A 26632-nucleotide genomic window follows, 5' to 3' on the forward strand; every position below is an offset into this window, starting at 1 on the left:
AGAGGACTGGCCACCCCACATAGCCTGGTTCCTCTCTAGGTTTCTTCCTAGGTTCTGGCCTTTCTAGGGAGTTTTTCCTAGCCACCGTGTTTCTACACCTGCATTGCTTGCTGTTTGGGATTTTAGGCTGGTTTTCTGTACAGCACTTTGAGATATCAGCTGATGTACTAAGGGCTATATAAATACATTTGATTTGACTTTGGTGGTCAAGATATGTTGGTATCTGTACTGATGGCGCAAAAGCCACGACAGGGAGAGATAATGGAGTTGTAACGTGCAAGAGGTTGCTCCCGATGCCACTTGGGTCCACTGCAGCATCCACCGAGAGGCTCTTGCTGTCAAGGGAATGCCTGACAGCTTGAAAGACGTTTTGGACACTACAGTGAAAATGGTTACCTTTGTTAAAGCAAGGCCCCTGAACTCTCATGTATTTTCTGCACTATGTAATGCTTTTACAACAACAGAAGTGCACTGGTTATCAAGATGGAAAGTAAATGACACGTTTTTGTTTTTTTAATTGAGAGACGAGCTTAAAGTTTTCTTTACTGACCATAATTTTCACTTGTCTGACCCATTGCATGATGACGAGTTTCTCACACGACTGGCCTATCTGGGTGATGTTTTTTCTCGCCCGAATGATCTGAATCTAGGATTACAGGGACTCTCCACAACTATATTTAATGTGCGGGACAAAATTTAGGCTATGATTAAAATGTTAGAGCTCTTCTCTGTCTGCATTAACACACAGATCGTTCCATTGTTGTATGATTTTGTTGTGTGCGAATGAACTCAAGCTTACAGACAAATGTCAAATGTGATATAGCGAAGCACCTGAGTGAGTTGGGTGCGCAATTACACAGGTACTTTCCCGAAACGGATGACACAAACAACTGGATTCGTTATCCCTTTCATGCCGTGCCTCCAGTCCACTTACCGATATCTGAACAAAGAGAGCCTCATCGAAATTGCAACAAGCTGTTCTGTGAAAATTGAATTTAAATCAGAAGCCACTGCCAGATTTCTGGATTGGGCTGCGCTCAGAGTATCCTGCCTTGGAAAATCGCGCTGTTAAGACACTGATACCCTTTGCAACAAGATACCTATGTGAGAGTGGATTCTCGGCCCTCACTAGCATGAAAACTAAATACAGGCACATACTGTATGGAGATTTTTTTAGGACTCTCTCCAATACAACCCAACATTGCAGAGTTATGTGCATCCTTTCAAGCACACCCTTCTCATTAACCTGTGGTGAGTTACTCACAATTTTCAATGAACAAATAAGGTTTTATAAAGAGCAAAATTATTGATTATTATTATATTATTATTTGTGCCTTGGTCCTATAAGAGCGCTTTGTCACTTCCCACGAGCCGGGTTGTGACGAAAACTAGTGTGTGTGTGGCAGGTTTACAATGATGTCAAAAACAAGATTTGAGAGTGCGCTGACCCTGGTGCTAATGTAACCGATGTGAAATGGCTAGCTAGTTAGCGGTGGTGCGCGCTAATAGCGTTTCAATCGGTGACGTCACTTGCTTTGAGACCCTGAAGTAGTGGTTCCCCTTGCTCGGCAAGGGCCGTGGCTTTTTGTGGAGCGATGGGTAACGATGCTTCGTGGGTGACTGTTGATGTGTGCAGAGGGTCCCTGGTTCGAGCCCAGGTTGGGGCGAGGAGAGCGACGGACTGAAGTTATACTGTTACACTAGAGCTGGAGGTTTAATGTTTGAAGGTGTACGGGACTATAAAAAATTTGGGAACCACAGCTGTAGACCATGTTATTCTGTTGAATACGCTGTCCTGACAGGGTAATATAGACCATGTTATTCTGTTGAATACGCTGTCCTGATAGGGTAATATAGACCATGTTATTCTGTTGAATACGCTGTCCTGACAGGGTAATATAGACCATGTTATTCTGTTGAATACGCTGTCCTGACAGGGTAATATAGACCATGTTATTCTGTTGAATACGCTGTCCTGACAGGGTAATATAGACCATGTTATTCTGTTGAATACGCTGTCCTGATAGGGTAATATAGACCATGTTATTCTGTTGAATACGCTGTCCTGATAGGGTAATATAGACCATGTTATTCTGTTGAATAAGGCCTAGCCAATGGCTGACTTAGCTTGCTAGATTTATCTCCCCAGAGACCACCAAAGAAAATCCTGATTGGTTATTTTTTCTCTTCAGTGTTAACGCTTTCCTTTTTAACAAAAAAAACTGAAGAATCAGAACATCATTGAAAATAATGTAATAATTATTTTTAATTGTATTTTATAAATCCTTAGCCTTTCTCTGAAAGCGGGAAAGGCCCTCATTGTTCGCCACTGTGTTTCAGTTAGTAATAATTTGTAGAGCGGCTCTATTTGCATTTTTTTTTTCAACATTCTTAACGTCTAAATAATTCATGTTGTTCTGAAATATGAACACAGAAACACTGAACATTTTGAACTCTTTATTATGGTATCGATTTGACAAAATTACAGTCATGGTCCTGAATTGGACTCACATTTTTCTGGGCTCGACTCGGTCTCGGACCACTCGCCCCCCTCCCAGTCTTGGTCTTGAGTCGGTCTCGAACTCAACACTGATTAGTCTTTTAATGACAGATAGTACAAAATACATCCATAATGGTTCACATTTTCCATAGATTTCACCATAATTATTCAGTTTCAAAGTAAACAGGATGGGACTCTTATCCTAAAGGATTCCAAAAACCTGTGACCCGGACGTACTTAGGTCTTCTTGCCTGCTTCGCAGCGGTCAACAAAGCTATTCTTTCAACCACCTCAGTTGCTTGATAGCCAACAATAAACCGAAACATTGACGGTCATAAGCCATTTTTGTGAACATTAACTAATCTTAGTGTTTTAAACACACGTCTGTTGACTTATCTACTGGTTAAGTTTGACCTAATTTGCTCAATACATTTGCAAACCTGTTAAGATTGATACTGAGCCTAGCACTAGGATAGTCGCTAATGCTAAATAGCTAAATAGCTAGCTAATATCTCCGACCATGAGCTCATTAAATTATTCCCCCTCTGCTGAAGAAGAGGAGGTTTGTTGCACGGAGACCGAAGCTCTGGGGCTGAACATTGTCGTGAAAGAAGAAGATGAGGGTGTTACAGTGAAAGGAGATGAAGACGTTTTCAGAATTAAAAAGGAGGAAGAGGAGGATGTTGCAGTGAAAGAAGAGAAAGAACATTTTGGGCCAGAAGAGGGGATAGAGGCTGTCATAGTGGAAGAAGAGGAAGTAGAAGCTTTCAGAATGAAAAAGGAGGAAGAGGAGGCTGTCACAGTGGAAGAGGAGGAGGTGGAAGCTTCGATAATGAAAAGGGAGGAAGAGGAAGATATCACATTGAAAAAAGAGGAGGAGGTTGTTACAGTGAAAGAAGAGAAAGAACAATTTGGAGTGAAAGAGGAAGAGGGGATAGAGGCTGTCACAGTAGAAGAGGAGGAGGTAGAAGCTTTAAAAATAAAAAAGGAGGAAGAGGAGGCTGTCACAGTGGAAGAGGAGGAGGTGGAAGCTTCGATAATGAAAAGGAGGAAGAGGAAGATATCACATTGAAAAAAGAGGAGGAGGATGTTATACTGAAAGAAGAGAGAGAACATTTTGGAGTGAAAGAGGAAGAGGATGCTATATCAATAAAAGAGGAGAAGGAAGACGTTTTGGGAGTGAAAGAGGATGATGATGATGAGGAGGAAGAAGAAGGAGGAGGGGAGGAGGAGGAGACAGAAGATCTCATTAACACCAGTGAGTATTGTCTTAAAAACAGGGGGCACGAACTCTGCAGTTGTTGAACTGTGTTGTTTTTAAGGGGCATTCTATTGACGTTCTACACAGGAATGTTGTTCTTTACTGAAGGATTCTGCGATTGGTCCTTGCGGTTTTTACAACGGTTAAACTAGTGATATATCGGCCTAGCCATTCTTTATTGGAGACTATAAACTGGGAGGTTGGAGCCCTGAATGCTGATTGGCTGAAAGCCGTGGTATACCATGGGTATGACAAAACATAAATTTTACTGCTCTAATTACGTTGGTAACCAGTTTATAATAAAAATAAGGGAACTCGGGTGTTTGTGGTATATGGCCAATATTCCACGGCTAAGGGCTGTATCCAGGCACTCTGCGTTGCGTCGTGCTTAAGAACAGCCCATAGCCGTGGAATATTACACCCCCAGGGCCTTATTGTTTAAATATAGCCTCATTTATAAATGCCCCACGAGCTTTAGTTCAACTGTCACAGTTCCCATCAGAACCAAAAATATAGGTTAAGTTGTACATTAAGCCCACACAAATCTAAAGGTAGACATTTCTAACGTATACAGCCCTAATGTTCCTGAAAGAAAGTGGAGCTAAAATTAACGATGAATCGTTCATGTTTAGTTTTATAAATAAAATATGTGAAATGTCCAGACTGGGTTTAATAGCCATACCCATTAAATAATACATTTTTAAATATAATCAATAAAAAAAAATACATTTCCAATTGTTAAAAACAGATATTTTGTTATGTGATCTTGAATGATAATCACCGCCCCTGAAGTTACTAAAATCATTTATTACTATTCGTCATGGAAGTAGCACTCCTCACAAGGGGTGTCCAATCACATCCGCAGAGATCAATTTGGGACCAGGCTTTTGTTCTTGCCAACCAGTACACACCCGATTCAACCAATCATAGACTTCAATCAAGACTTGATTAGTTGTTACTGATTGGTTAGAACAAAAATCTACTACCGCACCGGCCCTCTGTGGATAAGGACCACAACACCGGCCCTGTGTGGATAAGAACCACCACACCGGCCCTCTGTGGATAAGAACCACCACACCGGCCCTCTGTGGATAAGAACCACCACACCGGCCCTCTGTGGATAAGAACCACCACACCGGCCCTCTGTGGATAAGAACCACCACACCGGCCCTGTGTGGATAAGAACCACCACACCGGCCCTCTGTGGATAAGAACCACCACACCGGCTCTCTGTGGATAAGAACCACCACACCGGCTCTCTGTGGAACAGAACATCTCATATCAGAGAGCTCTGTGAAGTTGTTCCATATGAAGGGTGCAAAAAACCTCCAGGGTTATCCACGCCTGAGACCAGGTTGGTCATTTTGTTGGTCTAAATTGAATTCATGATGATAGATACATAGGAAGTTTCTACATGAGTGCTTTGTAGATAAACACAAGAAAATGCTATCTTTGCATACAAAGAGGCCCAACCCAATTTTTGATACGAAACACAATGGTGAGATATAGAACCATCAGCAGTAATAAACCTAAGGGCCCAATGGTGAGTTTTAGAACCATCAGCAGTAATAAACCTAAGGGCCCAATGGTAAGTTCTAGAACCATCAGTAGTAATAAACCTAAGGGCCCAGTGGTGAGTTCTAGAACCATCAGCAGTAATAAACCTAAGGGCCCAATGGTGAGTTTTAGAACCATCAGCAGTAATAAACCTAAGGGCCCAATGGTAAGTTCTAGAACCATCAGTAGTAATAAACCTAAGGGCCCAGTGGTGAGTTCTAGAACCATCAGCAGTAATAAACCTAAGGGCCCAATGGTGAGTTCCAGAACCATCAGCAGTAATAAACCTAAGGGCCCAATGGTGAGTTCTAGAACCATCAGCAGTAATAAACCTAAGGGCCCAATGGTGAGTTCTAGAACCATCAGCAGTAATAAACCTAAGGGCCCAATGGTGAGTTCCAGAACCATCAGCAGTAATAAACCTAAGGGTCCAATGGTGAGATCTAGAACCATCAGCAGTAATAAACCTAAGGGCCCAATGGTGAGTTCCAGAACCATCAGCAGTAATAAACCTAAGGGTCCAATGGTGAGTTCTAGAACAGGTCCTGTGTGGCTCAGTCGGTAGAGCATGGCGCTTGCAACGCCAAGCGTCGTGGGTTCGATTCCCGCTGGGGCCACCCATATGTAAAAGTAGTGGCCCCAGCCGACTTGTAAGTCGCTTTGGACAAAAGCGTCTGCTAAATGGGATATATTATATTATATTATAGAACCATCAGCAGTAATAAACCTAAGGGCCCAATGGTGAGTTCCAGAACCATCAGCAGTAATAAACCTAAGGGCCTGTCGTGCCAAATAATGTCCCCCGGCCAAATAGCGTCCCCCTCTACATCACAATGGGATTCGATTAACTATTAGCGTCCGTTGCTATATCAACGGGCGGCAGGGTAGCCTAGTGGTTAGAGCGTTGGACTAGTAACCGGAAGGTTGCGAGTTCATACCCCCGAGCTGACAAGGTACAAAATCTGTCGTTCTGCCCCTGAACAGGCAGTTAACCCACTGTTCCCAGGCCATCATTGAAAATAAGAATTTGTTCTTAACTGACTTGCCTGGTTAAATAAAGGAAAAATAAAAAATAAAAACGGTGTGATGACCTAATGATTAGAATTTTGCAGCCTTACGTTCTTTTCATCATTGCTATGCAAACAAGACTGATTTCCGCTACAATTTTGCTGGTTATTAAACAAGTTTAGTTTAGCTAATAAAATGAAAACATTAATTCAAACTTTTTTTTTGGCACGTTTGTTAACATTACAACATGAAGTCCGTGTCTTAAACGTTGCTACATTTCGTAAATGGCAAAGAGAACGTGTCGTCTGCTTGACACATCAAAGTTACTTACCTTACAGACCAGGAAGTCAGGGAGAGGAGAGAGGGGATGAGGAGAGAAAGGATGAGGAGAGAGAGGGTGAGAGAGGGGATGAGGAGTCATCTGCTTGACACATTAAAGCCACTTACCTTACAGACCAGGAAGTCAGCTAATTTCCACTCCATTTCATATGCAAATCCATTTAATTCACACACTGGCTTGTCTGTCTGTGATGTTTTTAATTTAACCTGCCCTTCCCTCATCTACACTGAAATAATATAATTTCAATAATCTATTATGATCTCGCATAGCTCATATACATCTCTATTGTAGGTCCCTGGACAAGTCAGGATACCTTAGAGCTTACAGTAATGAACACCCTGTGGAACAGCTGTGAAAACCAACCTGGCAATATTTAAGATTTTAATACCTAAACTTTGGTAGTTTTTGGTACAGTCATTAATTTATCTTCACAGATTTTTTTTTACAGATTTTTTTTTTTTTTTTTACAGATTTTTGTTGTGCACTCACATGGCAATCATAGACTAAACTACTGATTTCTGGAGTGTGGAATTCACTTGTTCTCAGAAAGGGGGACTTGAAGAGGGAGACAGAAAAGTCCAGACATTGCTGCTCTCTCTTTTGTTCTGAGTGTTTGCGGTGCCAGTAGTTTTGAGTTCATCAGTGTATCTCTCATAGTATGTGGCCAGTATGATACAGAAAGAACACTTTCTCAGCAGACAATGACATCAACAGTAGCTGTAGATGATGTAATGAAAAGTTGGAGTTGGTAATGGAGGACAGCAGGTGGATCCACGTCTGGGTGTTGGGCAGAACCCCCTAGGTCCTGGAGAACAGGTAATGGAGGACAGCAGGTGGGTCTGGGTGTTGGGCAGAACCCCCTAGGTCCTGGAGAACAGGTAATGGAGGACAGCAGGTGGGTCTGGGTGTTGGGCAGAACCCCCTAGGTCCTGGAGAACAGGTAATGGAGGACAGCAGGTTGGTCTGGGTGTTGGGCAGAACCCCCTAGGTCCTGGAGAACAGGTAATGGAGGACAGCAGGTGGGTCTGGGTGTTGGACAGAACCCCCTAGGTCCTGGAGAACAGGTAATGGAGGACAGCAGGTGGATCCACGTCTGGATTTTGGGCAGAACCCCCTAGATCCTGGAGAACAGGTAATGGAGGACAGCAGGTGGGTCTGGGTGTTGGGCAGAACCCCCTAGGTCCTGGAGAACAGGTAATGGAGGACAGCAGGTGGGTCTGGGTGTTGGGCAGAACCCCCTAGGTCCTGGAGAACAGGTAATGGAGGACAGCAGGTGGGTCTGGGTGTTGGGCAGAACCCCTAGGTCCTGGAGAACAGGTAATGGAGGACAGCAGGTGGGTCTGGGTGTTGGGCAGAACCCCTAGGTCCTGGAGAACAGGGATTGGAGGGCAGCAGGTGGATCCACGTCTGGATGTTGGGCAGAACCCCCTAGGTCCTGGAGAACAGGTAATGGAGGACATCAGGTGGGTCTGGGTGTTGGGCAGAACCCCTAGGTCCTGGAGAACAGGAGCAGAGTTAAAGGGAACATGGTAGGAGACAGAGACATAAACAAGCAAACAAACATGTTACACTTTACTGGGGAGAAAATGTAATGGATTAGTGCAGTGTTATAAAAATAAATTAACAGCGGGCAGTCATTTTTACCTGCTGATAAACCTCCTCGTCCTTCTCAGTCCGTGCCTGGTGAAAAACCTCCTCGTCCTTCTCAGTCCGTGTCTGGTGAAAAACCTCCTCGTCCTTCTCAGTCCGTGCCTGGTGAAAAACCTCCTCGCTCTTCTCAGTCCGCGTCTGGTGAAAAACCTCCTCGCTCTTCTCAGTCCGTGCCTGGTGAAAAACCTCCTCGCTCTTCTCAGTCCGCGTCTGGTGAAAAACCTCCTCGCTCTTCTCAGTCCGTGCCTGGTGAAAAACCTCCTCGTCCTTCTCAGTCCGTGCCTGGTGATAAACCTCCTCGTCCTTCTCAGTCCGTGCCTGGTGAAAAACCTCCTCGTCCTTCTCAGTCCGTGTCTGGTGAAAAACCTGCTCGCTCTTCTCAGTCCGCGTCTGGTGAAAAACCTCCTCGCCTTCTCAGTCCGTGCCTGGTGAAAAACCTCCTCGTCCTTCTCAGTCCGTGCCTGGTGATAAACCTCCCGTCCTTCTCAGTCCGTGCCTGGTGAAAACCTCCTCGTCCTTCTCAGTCCGTGCCTGGTGAAAAACCTCCTCGTCCTTCTCAGTCCGTGCCTGGTGATAAACCTCCTCGTCCTTCTCAGTCCGTGCCTGGTGAAACCTCCTCGTCCTTCTCAGTCCGTGCCTGGTGATAAACCTCCTCGTCCTTCTCAGTCCGTGCCTGGTGAAAAACCTCCTCGTCCTTCTCAGTCCGTGCCTGGTGATAAACCTCCTCGTCCTTCTCAGTCCGTGCCTGGTGATAAACCTCCTCGTCCTTCTCAGTCCGTGTCTGGTGATAAACCTCCTCGTCCTTCTCAGTCCGTGTCTGGTGATAAACCTCCTCGTCCTTCTCAGTCCGTGTCTGGTGAAAAACCTCCTCGTCCTTCTCAGTCCGTGCCTGGTGATAAACCTCCTCGTCCTTCTCAGTCCGTGCCTGGTGATAAACCTCCTCTTCCTTCTCAGTCCGTGCCTTTTTGATAAACCTCCTCCGTCCTTCTCAGTCTGTGCCTGGTGATAAACCTCCTCGTCCTTCTCAGTCCGTGCCTGGTGATAAACCTCCTCGTCCCTTCTCAGTCCGTGCCTGGTGATAAACCTCCTCGTCCTTCTCAGTCCGTGTCTGGTGAAAAACCTCCTCGTCCTTCTCAGTCCGTGCCTGGTGATAAACCTCCTTGTCCTTCTCAGTCCGTGCCTGGTGATAAACCTCCTCGTCCTTCTCAGTCCGTGTCTGGTGATAAACCTCTTCGTCCTTCTCAGTCTGTGCCTGGTGAAAAACCTCCTCGTCCTTCTCAGTCCGTGCCTGGTGATAAACCTCCTCGTCTTTCTCAGTCCGTGCCTGGTGAAAAAAACTTGTCCTTCTCAGTCCGTGCCTGGTGAAAAACCTCCTCGCTCTTCTCAGTCCGTGCCTGGTGAAAAACCTCCTCGCTCTTCTCAGTCCGTGCCTGGTGAAAAACCTCCTTGTCCTTCTCAGTCCGTGTCTGGTGATAAACCTCCTCGTCCTTCTCAGTCCGTGCCTGGTGATAAACTTCCTCGTCCTTCTCAGTCCGTGCCTGGTGATAAACCTCCTCGTCCTTCTCAGTCCGTGCCTGGTGATAAACCTCCCGTCCTTCTCAGTCCGTGTCTGGTGATAAACCTCCTCGTCCTTCTCAGTCCGTGTCTGGTGATAAACCTCCTCGTCCTTCTCAGTCCGTGTCTGGTGAAAAACCTCCTCGTCCTTCTCAGTCCGTGCCTGGTGATAAACCTCCTCGTCCTTCTCAGTCCGTGCCTGGTGATAAACCTCCTCTTCCTTCTCAGTCCGTGCCTTTTTGATAAACCTCCTCGTCCTTCTCAGTCTGTGCCTGGTGATAAACCTCCTCGTCCTTCTCAGTCCGTGCCTGGTGATAAACCTCCTCGTCCTTCTCAGTCCGTGCCTGGTGATAAACCTCCTCGTCCTTCTCAGTCCGTGTCTGGTGAAAAACCTCCTCGTCCTTCTCAGTCCGTGCCTGGTGATAAACCTCTTCGTCCTTCTCAGTCTGTGCCTGGTGAAAAACCTCCTCGTCCTTCTCAGTCCGTGCCTGGTGATAAACCTCATCGTCCTTCTCAGTCCGTGCCTGGTGATAAACCTCCTCGTCCTTCCAGTCCGTGCCGTCCTTCCCAGTCCGTGCCTGGTGAAAAAAAACTCGTCCTTCTCAGTCCGTGCCTGGTGATAAACCTCCTCGTCCTTCTCAGTCCGTGCCTGGTGATAAACCTCCTCGTCCTTCTCAGTCCGTGCCTGGTGATAAACCTCCTCGTCCTTCTCAGTCTGTGCCTGGTGATAAACCTCCTCGTCCTTCTCAGTCCGTGTCTGGTGAAAAACCTCCTCGTCCTTCTCAGTCCGTGCCTGGTGATAAACCTCTTCGTCCTTCTCAGTCTGTGCCTGGTGAAAAACCTCCTCGTCCTTCTCAGTCCGTGCCTGGTGATAAACCTCCTCGTCTTTCTCAGTCCGTGCCTGGTGATAAAAAAAAACTTGTCCTTCTCAGTCCGTGCCTGGTGAAAAACCTCCTCGTCCTTCTCAGTCCGTGCCTGGTGATAAACCTCCTCGTCCTTCTCAGTCCGTGCCTGGTGATAAACCTCCTCGTCCTTCTCAGTCCGTGCCTGGTGATAAACCTCCTCTTCCTTCTCAGTCCGTGTCTGGTGATAAACCTCCTGTCCTTCTCAGTCCGTGCCTGGTAAACCTCCTCGTCCTTCTCAGTCCGTGTCTGGTGATAAACCTCCTCGTCCTTCTCTCCTCAGTCCGTGCCTGTGATAAACCTCCTGTCCTTCCTTCTCAGTCCGTGCCTGGTGATAAACCTCCTTGTCCTTCTCAGTCCGTGTCTGGTGATAAACCTCCTCGTCCTTCTCAGTCCGTGCCTGGTGATAAACCTCCTGCCGTCCTTCTCAGTCCGTGCCTGGTGATAAACCTCCTCGTCCTTCTCAGTCCGTGCCTGGTGATAAACCTCCTCGTCCTTCTCAGTCCGTGCCTGGTGATAAACCTCCTCGTCCTTCTCAGTCCGTGTCTGGTGATAAACCTCCTTGTCCTTCTCAGTCCGTGTCTGGTGATAAACCTCCTCGTCCATCTCAGTCCGTGTCTGGTGAAAAACCTCCTTGTCCTTCTCAGTCCGTGCCTGGTGATAAACCTCCTCGTCCTTCTCAGTCCGTGCCTGGTGATAAACCTCATCGTCCTTCTCAGTCCGTGCCTGGTGATAAACCTCCTCGTCCTTCCCAGTCCGTGCCTGGTGAAAAAAAAACTCGTCCTTCTCAGTCCGTGCCTGGTGATAAACCTCCTCGTCCTTCTCAGTCCGTGCCTGGTGATAAACCTCCTCGTCCTTCTCAGTCCGTGCCTGGTGATAAACCTCCTCGTCCTTCTCAGTCCGTGCCTGGTGATAAACCTCCTGTCCTTCCAGTCCTCGTCCTTCTCAGTCCGTGCCTGGTGATAAACCTCCTCTTCCTTCTCAGTCCGTGTCTGGTGATAAACCTCCTCGTCCTTCTCAGTCCGTGTCTGGTGATAAACCTCCTCGTCCTTCTCATTCCGTGTCTGGTGAAAAACCTCCTTGTCCTTCTCAGTCCGTGCCTGGTGATAAACCTCCTCGTCCTTCTCAGTCCGTGCCTGGTGATAAACCTCCTCGTCCTTCTCAGTCTGTGCCTGGTGAGAAACCTCCTCGTCCTTCTCTGTCCGTGGACAATGAAAAACCTCCACGTCCTTCTCAGTCCGTGCCTGAAGGACTCGATGGCGTTCTGATCTGGTTCCACAACGTCCACCGGTGGGGTTTCAGTGATCTGAAAGTACGTTATACAAAAATAACAATAGACAAACAACAACACTAAGTCAATCACACATGAGAAAGACTACAGTATATGTAATAAGTGTATGTACAATTGCATTGTTTACCTCAGTCGTACTCGGCCTGGAAACTGCTGTTGTGTTCAAAGAGAATTACCTTCAGGTTGTTCTCCCACCGTTCCTGGTATCAATCAAGGAACTTGCCCATGGCAGTCTTCAGGGTCTGGTTGGTCCATTCACCAAACCTGGACGAGGGGATAGGAAAGGGATATCTATTGACAATGTAAGATATTGAAATATGTCTGATTATGTACCAGGAAAAAACTAATTGTAAAAAAAACTGCTGTGGTCAAATAATAAGAAACCATCACAAAACAACTTATCAGGGCAACATTTGAATTGGGACACTTACCGATCATGTGACGTGGTGAAAACAGGTTTCATGGGCTTCAACTCCGGCACCACAGTCTTCGCCCTCTCAAACATCTGGCAGGCTAGACAGGGTACTGACCTTCTTAAGCAAAACAAACAACAACAAAAAAGGTGTGAAATTGAAACATTGCTCTCTGATATGACATTCATTGAATTCATAATGATTCCAGATATAATAGAATGCGATTGATAAACAAAAAGGTTCATCCACTTGCCCACCTCCTTGGTAATTCCCCGTCAGAAGGAAGCGTTCATCCACTTGCCCACCTCCTTGGTAATTCCCCGTCAGAAGGAAGCGTTCATCCACTTGTCCACCTCCTTGGTAATTCCCCGTCAGAAGGAAGCGTTCATCCACTTGTCCACCTCCTTGGTAATTCCCCGTCAGAAGGAAGCGTTCATCCACTTGTCCACCTCCTTGGTAATTCCCCGTCAGAAGGAAGCGTTCATCCACTTGCCCACCTCCTCGTGATATATTTTACATCATTTCCCATCAATTCCCATTATTAAAGTGGCTGGAGTTGAGTCAGTGTGTTGGCAGCAGCCACTCAATGTTAGTGGTTGCTGTTTAACAGTCTGATGGCCTTGAGATAGAAGCTGTTTTTCAGTCTCTCGGTCCCAGCTTTGATGCACCTGTACTGACCTCGCCTTCTGGATGATAGCGGGGTGAACAGGCAGTGGCTCGGGTGGTTGTTGTCCTTGATGATCTTTATGGCCTTCCTGTAACATCGGGTGGTGTAGGTGTCCTGGAGGGCAGGTAGTTTGCCCCTGGTGATGCATTGTGCAGACCTCACTACCCTCTGGAGAGCCTTACGGTTGTGGGCGGAGCAGTTTCCGTACCAGGCGGTGATACAGCCCGCCAGGATGCTCTCGATTGTGCATCTGTAGAAGTTTGTGAGTGCTTTTGGTGACAAGCCGAATTTCTTCAGCCTCCTGAGGTTGAAGAGGCGCTGCTGCGCCTTCTTCACGATGCTGTCTGTGTGAGTGGACCAATTCAGTTTGTCTGTGATGTGTATGCCGAGGAACTTAAAACTTACTACCCTCTCCACTACTCTTCCATCGATGTGGATAGGGGGTGCTCCCTCTGCTGTTTCCTAAAGTCCACAATCATCTCCTTAGTTTTGTTGACGTTGAGTGTGAGGTTATTGTCCTGACACCACACTCCGAGGGCCCTCACCTCCTCCCTGTAGGCCGTCTCGTCGTTGTTGGTAATCAAGCCTACCACTGTTGTGTCGTCCGCAAACTTGATGATTGAGTTGGAGGCGTGCGTTGCCGCGCAGTCGTGGGTGAACAGGGAGTACAGGAGAGGGCTCAGAACGCACCCTTGTGGGGCCCCAGTGTTGAGGATCAGCGGGGTGGAGATGTTGTTGCCTACCCTCACCACCTGGGGCGGCCCGTCAGGAAGTCCAGTACCCAGTTGCACAGGGCGGGGTCGAGACCCAGGGTCTCGAGCTTGATGACGATCTTGGAGGGTACTATGGTGTTAAATGCCGAGCTGTAGTCGATGAACAGCATTCTCAAATAGGTATTCCTTTTGTCCAGATGGGTTAGGGCAGTGTGCAGTGTGGTTGAGATTGCATCGTCTGTGGACCTATTTGGGCGGTAAGCAAATTCTAGTGGGTCTAGGGTGTCAGGTAGGGTGGAGGTGATATGGTCCTGGTCTCTCAAAGCACTTCATGATGACGGAAGTGAGTGCTACGGGCGGTAGTCATTTAGCTCAGTTACCTTAGCTTTCTTGGGAACAGGAACAATGGTGGCTCTCTTGAAGCATGTGGGAACAGCAGACTGGTATAGAGATTGATTGAATATGTCCGTAAACACACCAGCCAGCTGGTCTGCGCATGCTCTGAGGGCGCGGCTGGGGATGCCGTCTGGGCCTGCAGCCTTGCGAGGGTTAACACGTTTAAATGTTTTACTCACCTCGGCTGCAGTGAAGGAGAGTCCGCATGTTTTCGTTGCAGGCCGTGTCAGTGGCACTGTTTTGTCCTCAAAGCGGGAAAAAAGTTATTTAGTCTGCCTGGGAGCAAGACATCCTGGTCCGTGACTGGGCTGGTTTTCTTCTTGTAGTCCGTGATTGACTGTAGACCCTGCCACATACCTCTTGTGTCTGAGCCGTTGAATTGAGATTCTACTTTGTCTCTATACTGACGCTTAGCTTGTTTGATAGCCTTGCGGAAGGAGTAGCTGCACTGTTTGTATTCGGTCATGTTACCAGTCACCTTGCCCTGATTAAAAGCAGTGGTTCGCGCTTTCAGTTTCACGCGAATGCTGCCATCAATCCACTGTTTCTGGTTAGGGAATGTTTTAATCGTTGCTATGGGAACGACATCTTCAACGCACGTTCTAATGAACTCGCACACCGAATCAGCGTATTCGTCAATGTTGTTGTCTGATGCAATACGAAACATATCCCAGTCCACGTGATGGAAGCAGTCTTGGAGTGTGGAATCAGCTTGGTTGGACCAGCGTTGGACAGACCTCAGCGTGGGAGCTTCTTGTTTTAGTTTCTGTCTGTCGGGAGGGATCAGCAAAATGGAGTCGTGGTCAGCGTTTTCCAAAAGGAGGGCGGGGCAGGGCCTTATATGCGTCGCGGAAGTTAGAATAACAATGATCCAAGGTTTTGCCAGCCCTGGTTGCACAATCGATATGCTGATACAATTTAGGGAGTGTTGTTTTCAGATTAGCCTTGTTAAAATCCCCAGCAACAATAAATGCAGCCTCAGAATGTATGGATTCCAGTTTCCAGTTTATAGCGAAACACCTCAATATGACATACAGTTGATTGATCAGGTTTAACTTATAGCTAAACACCTCAATATGACATACAGTTGATTGATCAGGTTTAACTTATAGCTAAACACCTCAATATGACATACAGTTGATTGATCAGGTTTAACTTATAGCTAAACACCTCAATATGACGTACAGTTGATTGATCAGGTTTAACTTATAGCTAAACACCTCAATATGACATACAGTTGATTGATCAGGTTTAACTTATAGCTAGACACCTCAATATGACATACAGTTGATTGATCAGGTTTAACATATAGCTAAACACCTCAATATGACGTACAGTGGAAGTCAGAACTTTACATACACCTTAGCCAAATACATTTAAACTCTTGACATTTGGTCCTAGTAGAACATTCCCTGTCTTAGGTCAGTTAGGATCACCACTTTATTTTAAGAATGTGAAATGTCAGAATAATAGCAGAGAGAATGACTTATTTCAGCTTTTATTTATTTCATCACATTCCCAGTGGGTCAGATGTTTACATACACTCAATAAGTATTTGGTAGCATTGCCTTTAAATTGTTTAACTTGGGTTAAATGTTTTGGGTAGCCTTCCACAAGCTTCAGACTTCAACCTGATAACATTTTGCATGACCTTTTTTTTATACCCGTGCAGAGCATAATCAACATGACACTGAGTCAAGGTTGAGACAAGCAGTTTCTTAACTTTAATGTTAAAATGTCTAACGTTACGATATAAAAAAATATATATATTTGTTCGCCATTTTAGAAAGAATTTTAGTAGCAATCAGGTCTCCAGAATGGGATAATCTCGGGACACACCAAGATACACTTGTTTTAGATTCAATCTCCTTGCCTGCACAGTTTACTGTTATCTTGTCAGCCCTAAGCAATCTAAGTTTTGTTTCAAACAAAATCGATTCGGGTTTTCCAAAATGTAGTGACAATTTGCTGTCACACAACCAATCAAAAAAAATGCAATTCCTTACTGAGTGTCTCCTCTATGTATCCTTCCCTGATACCAGTATGGCTGAATCATCAGCATAAAAAAATAGTTTATACAGGTTTACTGTATCTGGCATATCATTAACATATATTAGAAATAAGAGGCCCTAAAATTGATCCCTGCGGTATTCCATAAAATATTTATTTGGCCTCTGACATCACCAACATTACATACTTGTGTTCTGTTGGTCATATAAGACCTAAACCAATTCACTGCTACATAGTTTAGACCCATGCATGTCAGTTTCATCAGGGGAATGTCATTGGTCCACAGTGTCAAAAGCTTTCTGCAAGTCTAACCTGTATAGTTCCCCCTTCTCACTTTCCTACTTAATGTGAAAGATAAATAAGTAAGTAATCCGTGGAATGAAGCCAGACTGGAGTTCATAAAGAAGTTTTATCCCTCAAGTTGATTAAAAAAACAAATCTCTTGACAACTTTGGATGAGGTGCTTGAGGATTGACACAGGCCTGTAGTTTCCTACATGCTCTTCTTGTGGAGTGGAACCGCCCCGGGGCTGTTTTGAGATCCTTGGGAAATGTACCACTACTAATAGAAAGGTTTACAAATATGTGTTATCCTTTTAGCGGTGACACAAGCACTACCCTTTATGAACCTTGCAGGAAGGTTATCCAGTCCAGTTGCTTTTGTTGGTGCTCTTTAAGCATCGTAGATTGTTAACTTGGTCCTGTTATCATGAATAACTCAAACATACCTTTGCTATGGTAGAAGTTGGTAAAAAGTTGGCAATGAAAGACGGTCATAGTGTCCAGAGAAGGCCGGTAACTTCTTAACAAGAGATGAGACTATAGTGGTTAATTTAAAAAAAAATAATTTGCAACCTTTGCCTGGTCATAACATAAAACATCATCAATATCCAGACCTAAAGGGTTTTTACCTTGTGCAGAGTTTCTGAGCCAATGTCCTTTAAAATCTTCCACAGTTTGAGGCTGATGTAAGTTGTCATTAACGGCGTCTATGTAGTGTTTGGATTTGGCCTTATCCATTTTGTATCTTCCCCCTGGTTTCTACAGTTAATATAACCGTCATCATCTTGTTGTAGATTTTGTCCTTCTGGATCTGGCCAGGTAGCGATCCCTTTTAATGGAGGACAGCAGGTGGGTCTGGGTGTTGGGCAGAACCCCCTAGGTCCTGGAGAACAGGTAATGGAGGACAGCAGGTGGGTCTGGGTGTTGGGCAGAACCCCCTAGGTCCTGGAGAACAGGTAATGGAGGACAGCAGGTGGGTCTGGGTGTTGGGCAGAACCCCTAGGTCCTGGAGAACAGGTAATGGAGGACAGCAGGTGGGTCTGGGTGTTGGGCAGAACCCCCTAGGTCCTGGAGAACAGGTACCTGGAGAACAGCAGGTGGATCCACGTCTGGGTGTTGGGCAGAACCCCCTAGGTCCTGGAGAACAGGTAATGGAGGACAGCAGGTGGGTCTGGGTGTTGGGCAGAACCCCCGATAAAAGTATTTAGGTCCTGGAGAACAGGTAATGGAGGACAGCAGGTGGATCCACGTCTGGGTGTTGGGCAGAACTCCCTAGGTCCTGGAGAACAGGTCCAAAAAATGGAGGACAGCAGGTGGGTCTGGGTGTTGGGCAGAACCCCTAGGTCCTGGAGAACAGGTAATGGAGGACAGCAGGTGGGTCTGGGTGTTGGACAGAACCCCTAGATCCTGGAGAACAGGTAATGGAGGAGAGCAGGTGGGTCTGGGTGTTGGACAGAACCCCCTAGGTCCTGGAGAACAGGTAATGGAGGACAGCAGGTGGGTCTGGGTGTTGGGCAGAACCCCCTAGGTCCTGGAGAACAGGTAATGGACGACAGCAGGTGGGTCTGGGTGTTACAGAACCCCCTAGGTCCTGGAGAACAGGTAATGGAGGACAGCAGGTGGGTCTGGGTGTTGGACAGAACCCCTAGATCCTGGAGAACAGGTAATGGAGGACAGCAGGTGGGTCTGGGTGTTGGACAGAACCCCCTAGGTCCTGGAGAACAGGTAATGGAGGACAGCAGGTGGGTCTGGATGTTGGGCAGAACCCCTAGGTCCTGGAGAACAGGTAATGGAGGACAGCAGGTGGGTCTGGGTGTTTGACAGAACCCCCTAGGTCCTGGAGAACAGGTAATGGAGGACAGCAGGTTGGTCTGGGTGTTGGGCAGAACCCCCTAGGTCCTGGAGAACTGTTAATGGAGGACAGCAGGTGGATCCACGTCTGGATTTTGGGCAGAACCCCCTAGGTCCTGGAGAACAGGTAATGGAGGACAGCAGGTGGGTCTGGGTGTTGGGCAGAACCCCCTAGGTCCTGGAGAACAGGTAATGGAGGACAGCAGGTGGGTCTGGGTGTTGGGCAGAACCCCCTAGGTCCTGGAGAACAGGTAATGGAGGACAGCAGGTGGATCCACGTCTGGGTGTTGGGCAGAACTCCCTAGGTCCTGGAGAACAGGTAATGGAGGACAGCAGGTGGGTCTGGGTGTTGGGCAGAACCCCTAGGTCCTGGAGAACAGGTAATGGAGGACAGCAGGTGGGTTTAGGTGTTGGGCAGAACCCCTAGGTCCTGGAGAACAGGTAATGGAGGACAGCAGGTGGGTCTGGGTGTTGGGCAGAACCCCCTAGGTCCTGGAGAACAGGTAATGGAGGACAGCAGGTGGGTCTGGGTGTTGGACAGAACCCCTAGATCCTGGAGAACAGGTAATGGAGGACAGCAGGTGGGTCTGGGTGTTGGACAGAATCCCCTAGGTCCTGGAGAACAGGTAATGGAGGACAGCAGGTGGGTCTGGGTGTTGGGCAGAACCCCCTAGGTCCTGGAGAACAGGTAATGGACGACAGCAGGTGGGTCTGGGTGTTGGGCAGAACCCCCTAGGTCCTGGAGAACAGGTAATGGAGGACAGCAGGTGGGTCTGGGTGTTGGACAGAACCCCTAGATCCTGGAGAACAGGTAATGGAGGACAGCAGGTGGGTCTGGGTGTTGGACAGAACCCCCTAGGTCCTGGAGAACAGGTAATGGAGGACAGCAGGTGGGTCTGGGTGTTGGGCAGAACCCCTAGGTCCTGGAGAACAGGTAATGGAGGACAGCAGGTGGGTCTGGGTGTTGGACAGAACCCCTCAGGTCCTGGAGAACAGGTAATGGAGGACAGCAGGTTGGTCTGGGTGTTGGGCAGAACCCCTAGGTCCTGGAGAACTGTTAATGGAGGACAGCAGGTGGATCCACGTCTGGATTTTGGGCAGAACCCCCTAGGTCCTGGAGAACAGGTAATGGAGGACAGCAGGTGGGTCTGGGTGTTGGGCAGAACCCCTAGGTCCTGGAGAACAGGTAATGGAGGACAGCAGGTGGGTCTGGGTGTTGGACAGAACCCCCTAGGTCCTGGAGAACAGGTAATGGAGGACAGCAGGTTGGTCTGGGTGTTGGGCAGAACCCCCTAGGTCCTGGAGAACTGTTAATGGAGGACAGCAGGTGGATCCACGTCTGGATTTTGGGCAGAACCCCCTAGGTCCTGGAGAACAGGTAATGGAGGACAGCAGGTGGGTCTGGGTGTTGGACAGAACCCCTAGGTCCTGGAGAACAGGTAATGGAGGACAGCAGGTGGGTCTGGGTGTTGTAACTACTGTAGCTCAACCTCATTGTCCTCAATTGTCCCATCGAGTCATGTCACAGTAACTACTGTAGCTCAACCTCATTGTCCCCAATTGTCCCATCGAGTCTTGTCACAGTAACTACTGCAGCCCGGGTGTTAGAAGCGAGTGGTTTTAATTCCTCTAATGTCGGCAGCAGGCTCCGTGCATTCACATGGATAGAATGAAGGCCTTTCCGATTGAAACAGTAAAACAAATAAAATCATTTTCTGTGCCCGCTACTGATACATCGACTCTCTCATCTTGATTACACTCATCATCATCATCATCCCCGCTTGTGTCCGGCACCGCGTTTACCCAGCATACATTGCAAACAAGCGAAATGTTACTTTTGAGACTTTACAGCTTTGACACGTGACAAGGGGTTGATATCGCCACACTTTATGTAAATAAACAAATCACAAATGTCACAAGCCACCGCTTTTGAATTCTTCCTTACGTTCTTTCCACAGTTTGGGCTTCAGTTGTTTAGCTTTGTGGTCAGGACGGGATGGGACGGGGGGGCGGGGTGTACATTATTTTCAATGACGGCCTAGGAACAGGGGCAGAACGACAGATTTTTACCTTGTCACCTCGGGGATTTGATCTTGCAACCTTTCGGTTACAAGTCCAACACTCTAACCACTAGGCTAGGTTAATAATTTGTCGTTACTTATTTGCATCCAAAGTTAGATGTGTGATTAATAGTTACACTTTTACCCTGAGCTTGTTTTTCCTCCATTATTTGTAAACAATGTATGCCTATGTAACGGGTTTCTTCTAACTCCTCCTCTGACGAAGAGGTGGAACAAGGATCGGACCAAAATGCAGCGTGGTTCGTTAGATACATCTTTAATAAAGATGAAAATACGTACAATACAAAAACAACAAACGTGGAAAACCGAAACAGCCCTGACTGGTGCAACAAACACAGAGACAGGAACAATCACCCACAAACACACAGTGAAACCCAGGCTACCTAAATATGGTTCCCAATCAGAGACAACGATAATCACCTGACTCTGATTGAGAACCGCCTCAGGCAGCCATAGACTAATCTATACACCCCACACAACCCCAAGACGAAACACACTACAAATAAACCCATGTCACACCCTGGCCGACCCAATAAATGAAGATAGCATAATAAATATAGACCAGGGCGTGACAGCCTAATTGTAAACAAAGACTTATTCGCTCAACATGGTTACAACTATAATTTTGCATCCATAGCGCTATCAATGAATTTGATTGGTTACGTTCTTCTATCCCCCATCCATCAGCTTTATACCAGAACTGTGGCAGGATGTTGTTTGAACTGCAGATTTCCCCTCAAGATCTAGTAGCCAAATAACAATAATGTATCCTATACTGACTAGTCTATTTATCTATTAGGTCTAATACATGTATCCTATACTGACTAGTCTAATACATGTATCCTATACTGACTAGTCTATTACATGTATCCTATACTGACTAGTCTATTTATCTATTAGGTCTAATACATGTATCCTATACTGACTCATCTATTTATCCATTAGGTCTAATACATGTATCCTATACTGACCAGTCTATTTATCTATTAGGTCTAATACATGTATCCTATACTGACTAGTCTAATACATGTATCCTATACTGACTAGTCTATTACATGTATCCAATACTGACTAGTCTATTTATCTATTAGGTCTAATACATGTATCCTATACTGACTAGTCTATTTATCTATTAGGTCTAATACATGCAAAATAACAATACATTTAATAATGTTTATATTAGCCTCAAAGCACTACAGCCACTCTGTGATGACAAGCTCTGCTCTTTTATTGAGGGATCTAGTCGAGATTAAACCTGATATATAGAGTTTTACCATGTGGAGGTTTCATTCAGGTCTCTCTGTTTAACCAAACACTCTGTCTTTGACAGGAGAGAGAACAGACTCTCATTCTGAAAGCGGGACGAGTCCTTCAGAAGAACCTGACCCAGAGACGTCCAAACCAGCAAGAGCACACCACTGCTCCCAGTGTGGAAAGAGATTTATCCGGTTAGGGCACCTGAAAGAACACATGAAAACACACACAGGGGAGAAGCCTTATCACTGCTCCCAGTGTGGAAAGGGTTTTGGACAGTCAGGGCATCTAAAGGTGCATGAAAGAAGACACACTGGAGAGAAGCCATATCAATGCTCCCAGTGTGAAAAGAAATGTTTCTCACCAGGGGACCTGAAGTCACATGAGAGAACACACAGACAGTCTTTAGAGAGGCCTTTCCAATGCTCTCAGTGTGGAAAGAGATTTATCCAGTCATCGCATCTGAAAGAGCATGAAAGAATACACACAGGAGAGAAGCCTTTCCAATGCTCTCAGTGTGGAAAGGGTTTTAGATACTCAGGGCATTTAAAAGTGCATGAACGAACACACACTGGAGAGAAGCCGTATCAATGCTCCCAGTGTCAAAAGGGTTTTTTCTCACCAGGGGACCTGAGAAAACATGAGAGAACACATTTAGTAGATAGGCCTTTCCAGTGCTCTCAATGTGGAAAGAGATTTATGCAGTCATCACATCTGAAAAAACATAAGAGAATACACACAGGCGAACAACCATTCCAATGCTCTCATTGTGGAAAAAGTTTTACCCGTTTAGGGAACTTGAAAACACATGAGATGACACACACAGGAGAGAAGCCTTTCCACTGCACCTTCTGCGGAAAACGTTTTACCCATTTAGGGAACCTGAAAATGCATGAGATGACACACACAGGAAATAAGCCTTATCACTGCTCCCAGTGTGGAAAAGGTTTTGGACACTCAGGGCATCTAAAAGTGCATGAAAGAACACACACTGGAGAGAAGCCATATCAATGCTCCCAATGTGAAAGTAAATTTTTCTCATCAGGGGACCTGAAATCACACGAGAGAACACACACTGTAGAGAGGCCTTTCCAATGCTCTCAGTGTGGAAAGAGTTTTACCCGGTTAGGGAATCTGAATATGCATTTGAGAACACACACAGGGGAGAAGCCATACCACTGTTCAGACTGTGGAAAGAGATTTATCCAGCTTGGGGACCTAAAATCACATGAGCGGACACACACAGGAGATAAGCCTTTCCAATGCTCTCAGTGTGGAAAAAGTTTTGCCTGGTTAGGGAACTTGAAAATGCATGAGAGAATACACACAGGAGAGAAGCCTTTCCACTGCTCCTTGTGTGGAAAGAGTTTTACCTTTTTAGGGACACTGAAAAAGCATGAGATGACACACACAGGAGAGAAGCCTTTCCAATGCTCCCAATGTGGAAAGAGTTTTACCCAGTTAGTGAACCTGAAAAGGCACGAAGGAACACACACAGGATAGAATCATTTCCAGTGTTCTCAGTTTGGAAAGACATTTTCCCAGTCAGAGGACATGAAATCACATGAGCGAATAGAGGCTGTGTTCTGACTTATAGTTTTGACAAACTTTTGTGCTTTGGTTTATGCCACATGAAATAAAATTGTAAGAAAAAAATAGGCTTACTTTTGTTCTTAGTTAATTTTTTTCTCCCAAAACATTTTCACATCTAAAATTAGAATAGATTTAGCATGTATTTGATTTTAATTATGAATTTTTATTGATAAATATAAACCCTTAAGTGTTCATTATATGATTTGGATATTGTTATTTAAAAAAAAAATGTAATTAATCATTCATGTTTTTCTTGATTCTGATCTTAACCTGTTGAATTTAGTCGTTGTGTTTTTCATTGAGTTCATTTGTGTGGTAGTTCTTATGAAGCTGTGTGATAATTAGACGACGTTGTTCTGATAACATTGATCAGTTGTTGACATGATAAAACATTTACTACCTCAATGTCCTTCAGTACTGTTCCATCAAATAAAACACAGGTGCTGATTTGTAAAAATGATTAGATTATTTCAACATTTAACTGAATAAAAGTAAATTGATATTTCTTTTAACTGTGTGGATGTTAATTTTATACACCTATATCTATGTATTGTTACACCGTGTAGGAGCAGTATAGACCTAGTCTGTTCATTATATACATGATGTATTGTTACACCATGTAGGAGCAGTATAGACCTAGTCTGGTCATTATATACATGATGTATTGTTACCATGTAGGAGCAGTATAGTCTGGTCATTATATACATCTACATGATGTATTGTTACACCATGTAGGAGCAGTATAGACCTAGTCTGGTCATTATATACATGATGTATTGTTACCATGTAGGAGCAGTATAGTCTGGTCATTATATACATCTACATGATGTGTTGTTACGTTCCTTATATACAGAGCATTTGGAAATTGTTCAGACCCCTTGACTTTTCCCCACATTTTGTTACGTTACGTTATTCGAAAATGTATGAAATTGTTTCCCCCCCCCCCCTCAATCTGCAAACAATACCTCAAAATGACAAACGCAAAAACTGGTTTTGTCAAATGTTTTGCAAATGTATTAAAAATAAACAACTGAAATATTCAGAATGAGTAAGTGTGTCCAAACTTTTGACTGATATTGTCATTATTCAGACCCTTTACTCAGTACTGTTTCGAAGCATCTTTGGCAGCGATTACAGCCTTGAATCTTCTTGGTTATGACGCTACAAGCTTGGCACACCTGTATTTGGGGAGTATTATCCATTCTTCTCTGCAGATCCTCTCAAGCTCTGTCAGTGTGGTTGGGGAGCGTTGCTGCACAGCTATTTTCAGGGCTCTCCAGAGATGTTTGATCGGGTTCAAGTCCGGGCTGTGGCTGGGCCACTCAAGGACATTCAGAGACTTGTCCCGAAGCCACTCCTGCATTCTCTTGGCTGTGTGGTTAGGGTCATTGCCCTGGAAGGTGAAACTTTGCCCCAGTCTGAGGTCCTAGTCTGAGGTCCTGGAGCAGGTTTTCATTAAGGATATCTCTGTACTTTGCTCTGCTTGTCTTTGCCTCGATCTTGACTAGTCTGACAGTCCCTGCCGCTGAAAAACATCCCCACAGCATGATGCTGCGACCACCATGCTTCACCGTCAGGTTTCCTCCAGACATGACTTTTGGTATTCAGGGATGGGATGTTGACCAGCTTGTTTTCATCAGAGCAGAGAATTTTGTTTCTCATGCTGAGAGTCCTTTAGGTGTTATTATTTTTTTACATGTTAAATTTTAACTTAATTTAACTAGGCAAGTCAGTTAAGAACAAATGTTTATTTTCAATGACGGCCTACCGGGGAACAGTGGGTTAAATGCCTTGTTCAGGGGCAGAATGACAGATTTTTACCTTGTCAGCTCGGGGATTCCTTATCTTTATTTATTTATAACCATCACTAAAGATAGATGGATGGAACACAACATGTTATCCAACCAGGAGATAAGAGTAAGGACCCTTTTGGAAAACTCCAAGTGGGCTGTCATGTACCTTTTACTGTCTGGCCACTCTACTACAAAAATGCCTGATTGGTGGAGTGCTGCAGAGATGGTTGTCCTTCTTGGAAGGTTCTCCCATCTCCACAGAGAGGAACTCTGGAGCTCTGTCAGAGTGACCGTCAGTTCTTGGTCACCTCCCTGGTGATAATGAGGGATGTTGACCAAAACAAATGAACACAAAGAAGCCCCAAATTGCTACAACAACAAAAAACAACAGTGTGTCTGTGTGGAGAGAGTTTCCTCAATGTATAGGGGGGAAGGTGTATTTATCCCCGGGAAACACCCGAGCCCAGGTGTGTGCCATTTTGCTGACGACCTTCCCAGCTCCGCCCATCGACATCCTATTAAAGGATAAACAAAGAGAAAGAATTTGGCAGCCTCCTCACTGGCTACTATGTTGCAATATCAATATTCTCAGAACCACTATGACACAATGTTTCAATATTCTCAGAACCACTATGACACAATGCTTCATATTCTCAGAACCACTATGTTGACACAATGTTTCAATATTCTCAGAGCCACTATGACACAATGTTTCATATTCTCAGAACCACTATGTTGACACAATGTTTCAATATTATCAGTGCCACTATGACACAATGTTTTAATATTCTCAGAACCACTATGACACAATGTTTCAATATTCTCAGAACCACTATGTTTCAATATTCTCAGAACCAATGACACAATGTTTCAATATTCTCAGAACCACTATGACACAATGTTTCAATATTCTCAGAACCACTATGACACAATGTTTCAATATTCTCAGAACCACATATTCTATGTTGACACAATGTTTCAATATTCTCAGAACCACTATGTTGACACAATGTTTCAATATTCTCAGAACCACTATGATACAATGTTTCATATTCTCAGAACCACTATGTTGACACAATGTTTCAATATTCTCAGAGCCACTATGACACAATGTTTCAATATTCTCAGTGCCACTATGACACAATGTTTTAATATTCTCAGAACCACTATGACACAATGTTTCAATATTCTCAGAACCACTATGACACAATGTTTTAATATTCTCAGAACCACTATGATACAATGTTTCAATATTCTCAGAACCACTATGACACAATGTTTCAATATTCTCAGAACCACTATGATACAATGTTTCAATATTCTCAGAGCCACTATGACACAATGTTTCAATATTCTCAGAACCACTATGATACAATGTTTCAATATTCTCAGAGCCACTATGACACAATGTTTCAATATTCTCAGAACCACTATGACACAATGTTTCAATATTCTCAGAGCCACTATGAAACAATGTTTCAATATTCTCAGAACCACTATGACACAATGTTTTAATA

At 45.3% G+C, this 26632-nt stretch overlaps 1 protein-coding gene across 1 annotated transcript; it reads left to right on the forward strand.

Annotated features, from left to right (window-relative positions):
* The first annotated feature begins 1595 nt into the window (after positions 1-1595).
* On the forward strand, positions 1596-24347 carry LOC135537313 (oocyte zinc finger protein XlCOF6-like). Its single transcript, XM_064963521.1, has 3 exons — positions 1596-1599; positions 3168-3758; positions 21806-24347. The coding sequence occupies exons 1-3, from the start codon at positions 1596-1598 to the stop codon at positions 23230-23232; spliced, it is 2022 nt and encodes a 673-aa protein (XP_064819593.1). The 3' UTR covers positions 23233-24347.
* The last annotated feature ends 2285 nt before the right edge of the window (positions 24348-26632 follow it).

This window comes from Oncorhynchus masou, unplaced genomic scaffold, assembly GCF_036934945.1.
Source record: "Oncorhynchus masou masou isolate Uvic2021 unplaced genomic scaffold, UVic_Omas_1.1 unplaced_scaffold_750, whole genome shotgun sequence".
Lineage (NCBI taxonomy): Eukaryota > Metazoa > Chordata > Actinopteri > Salmoniformes > Salmonidae > Oncorhynchus > Oncorhynchus masou.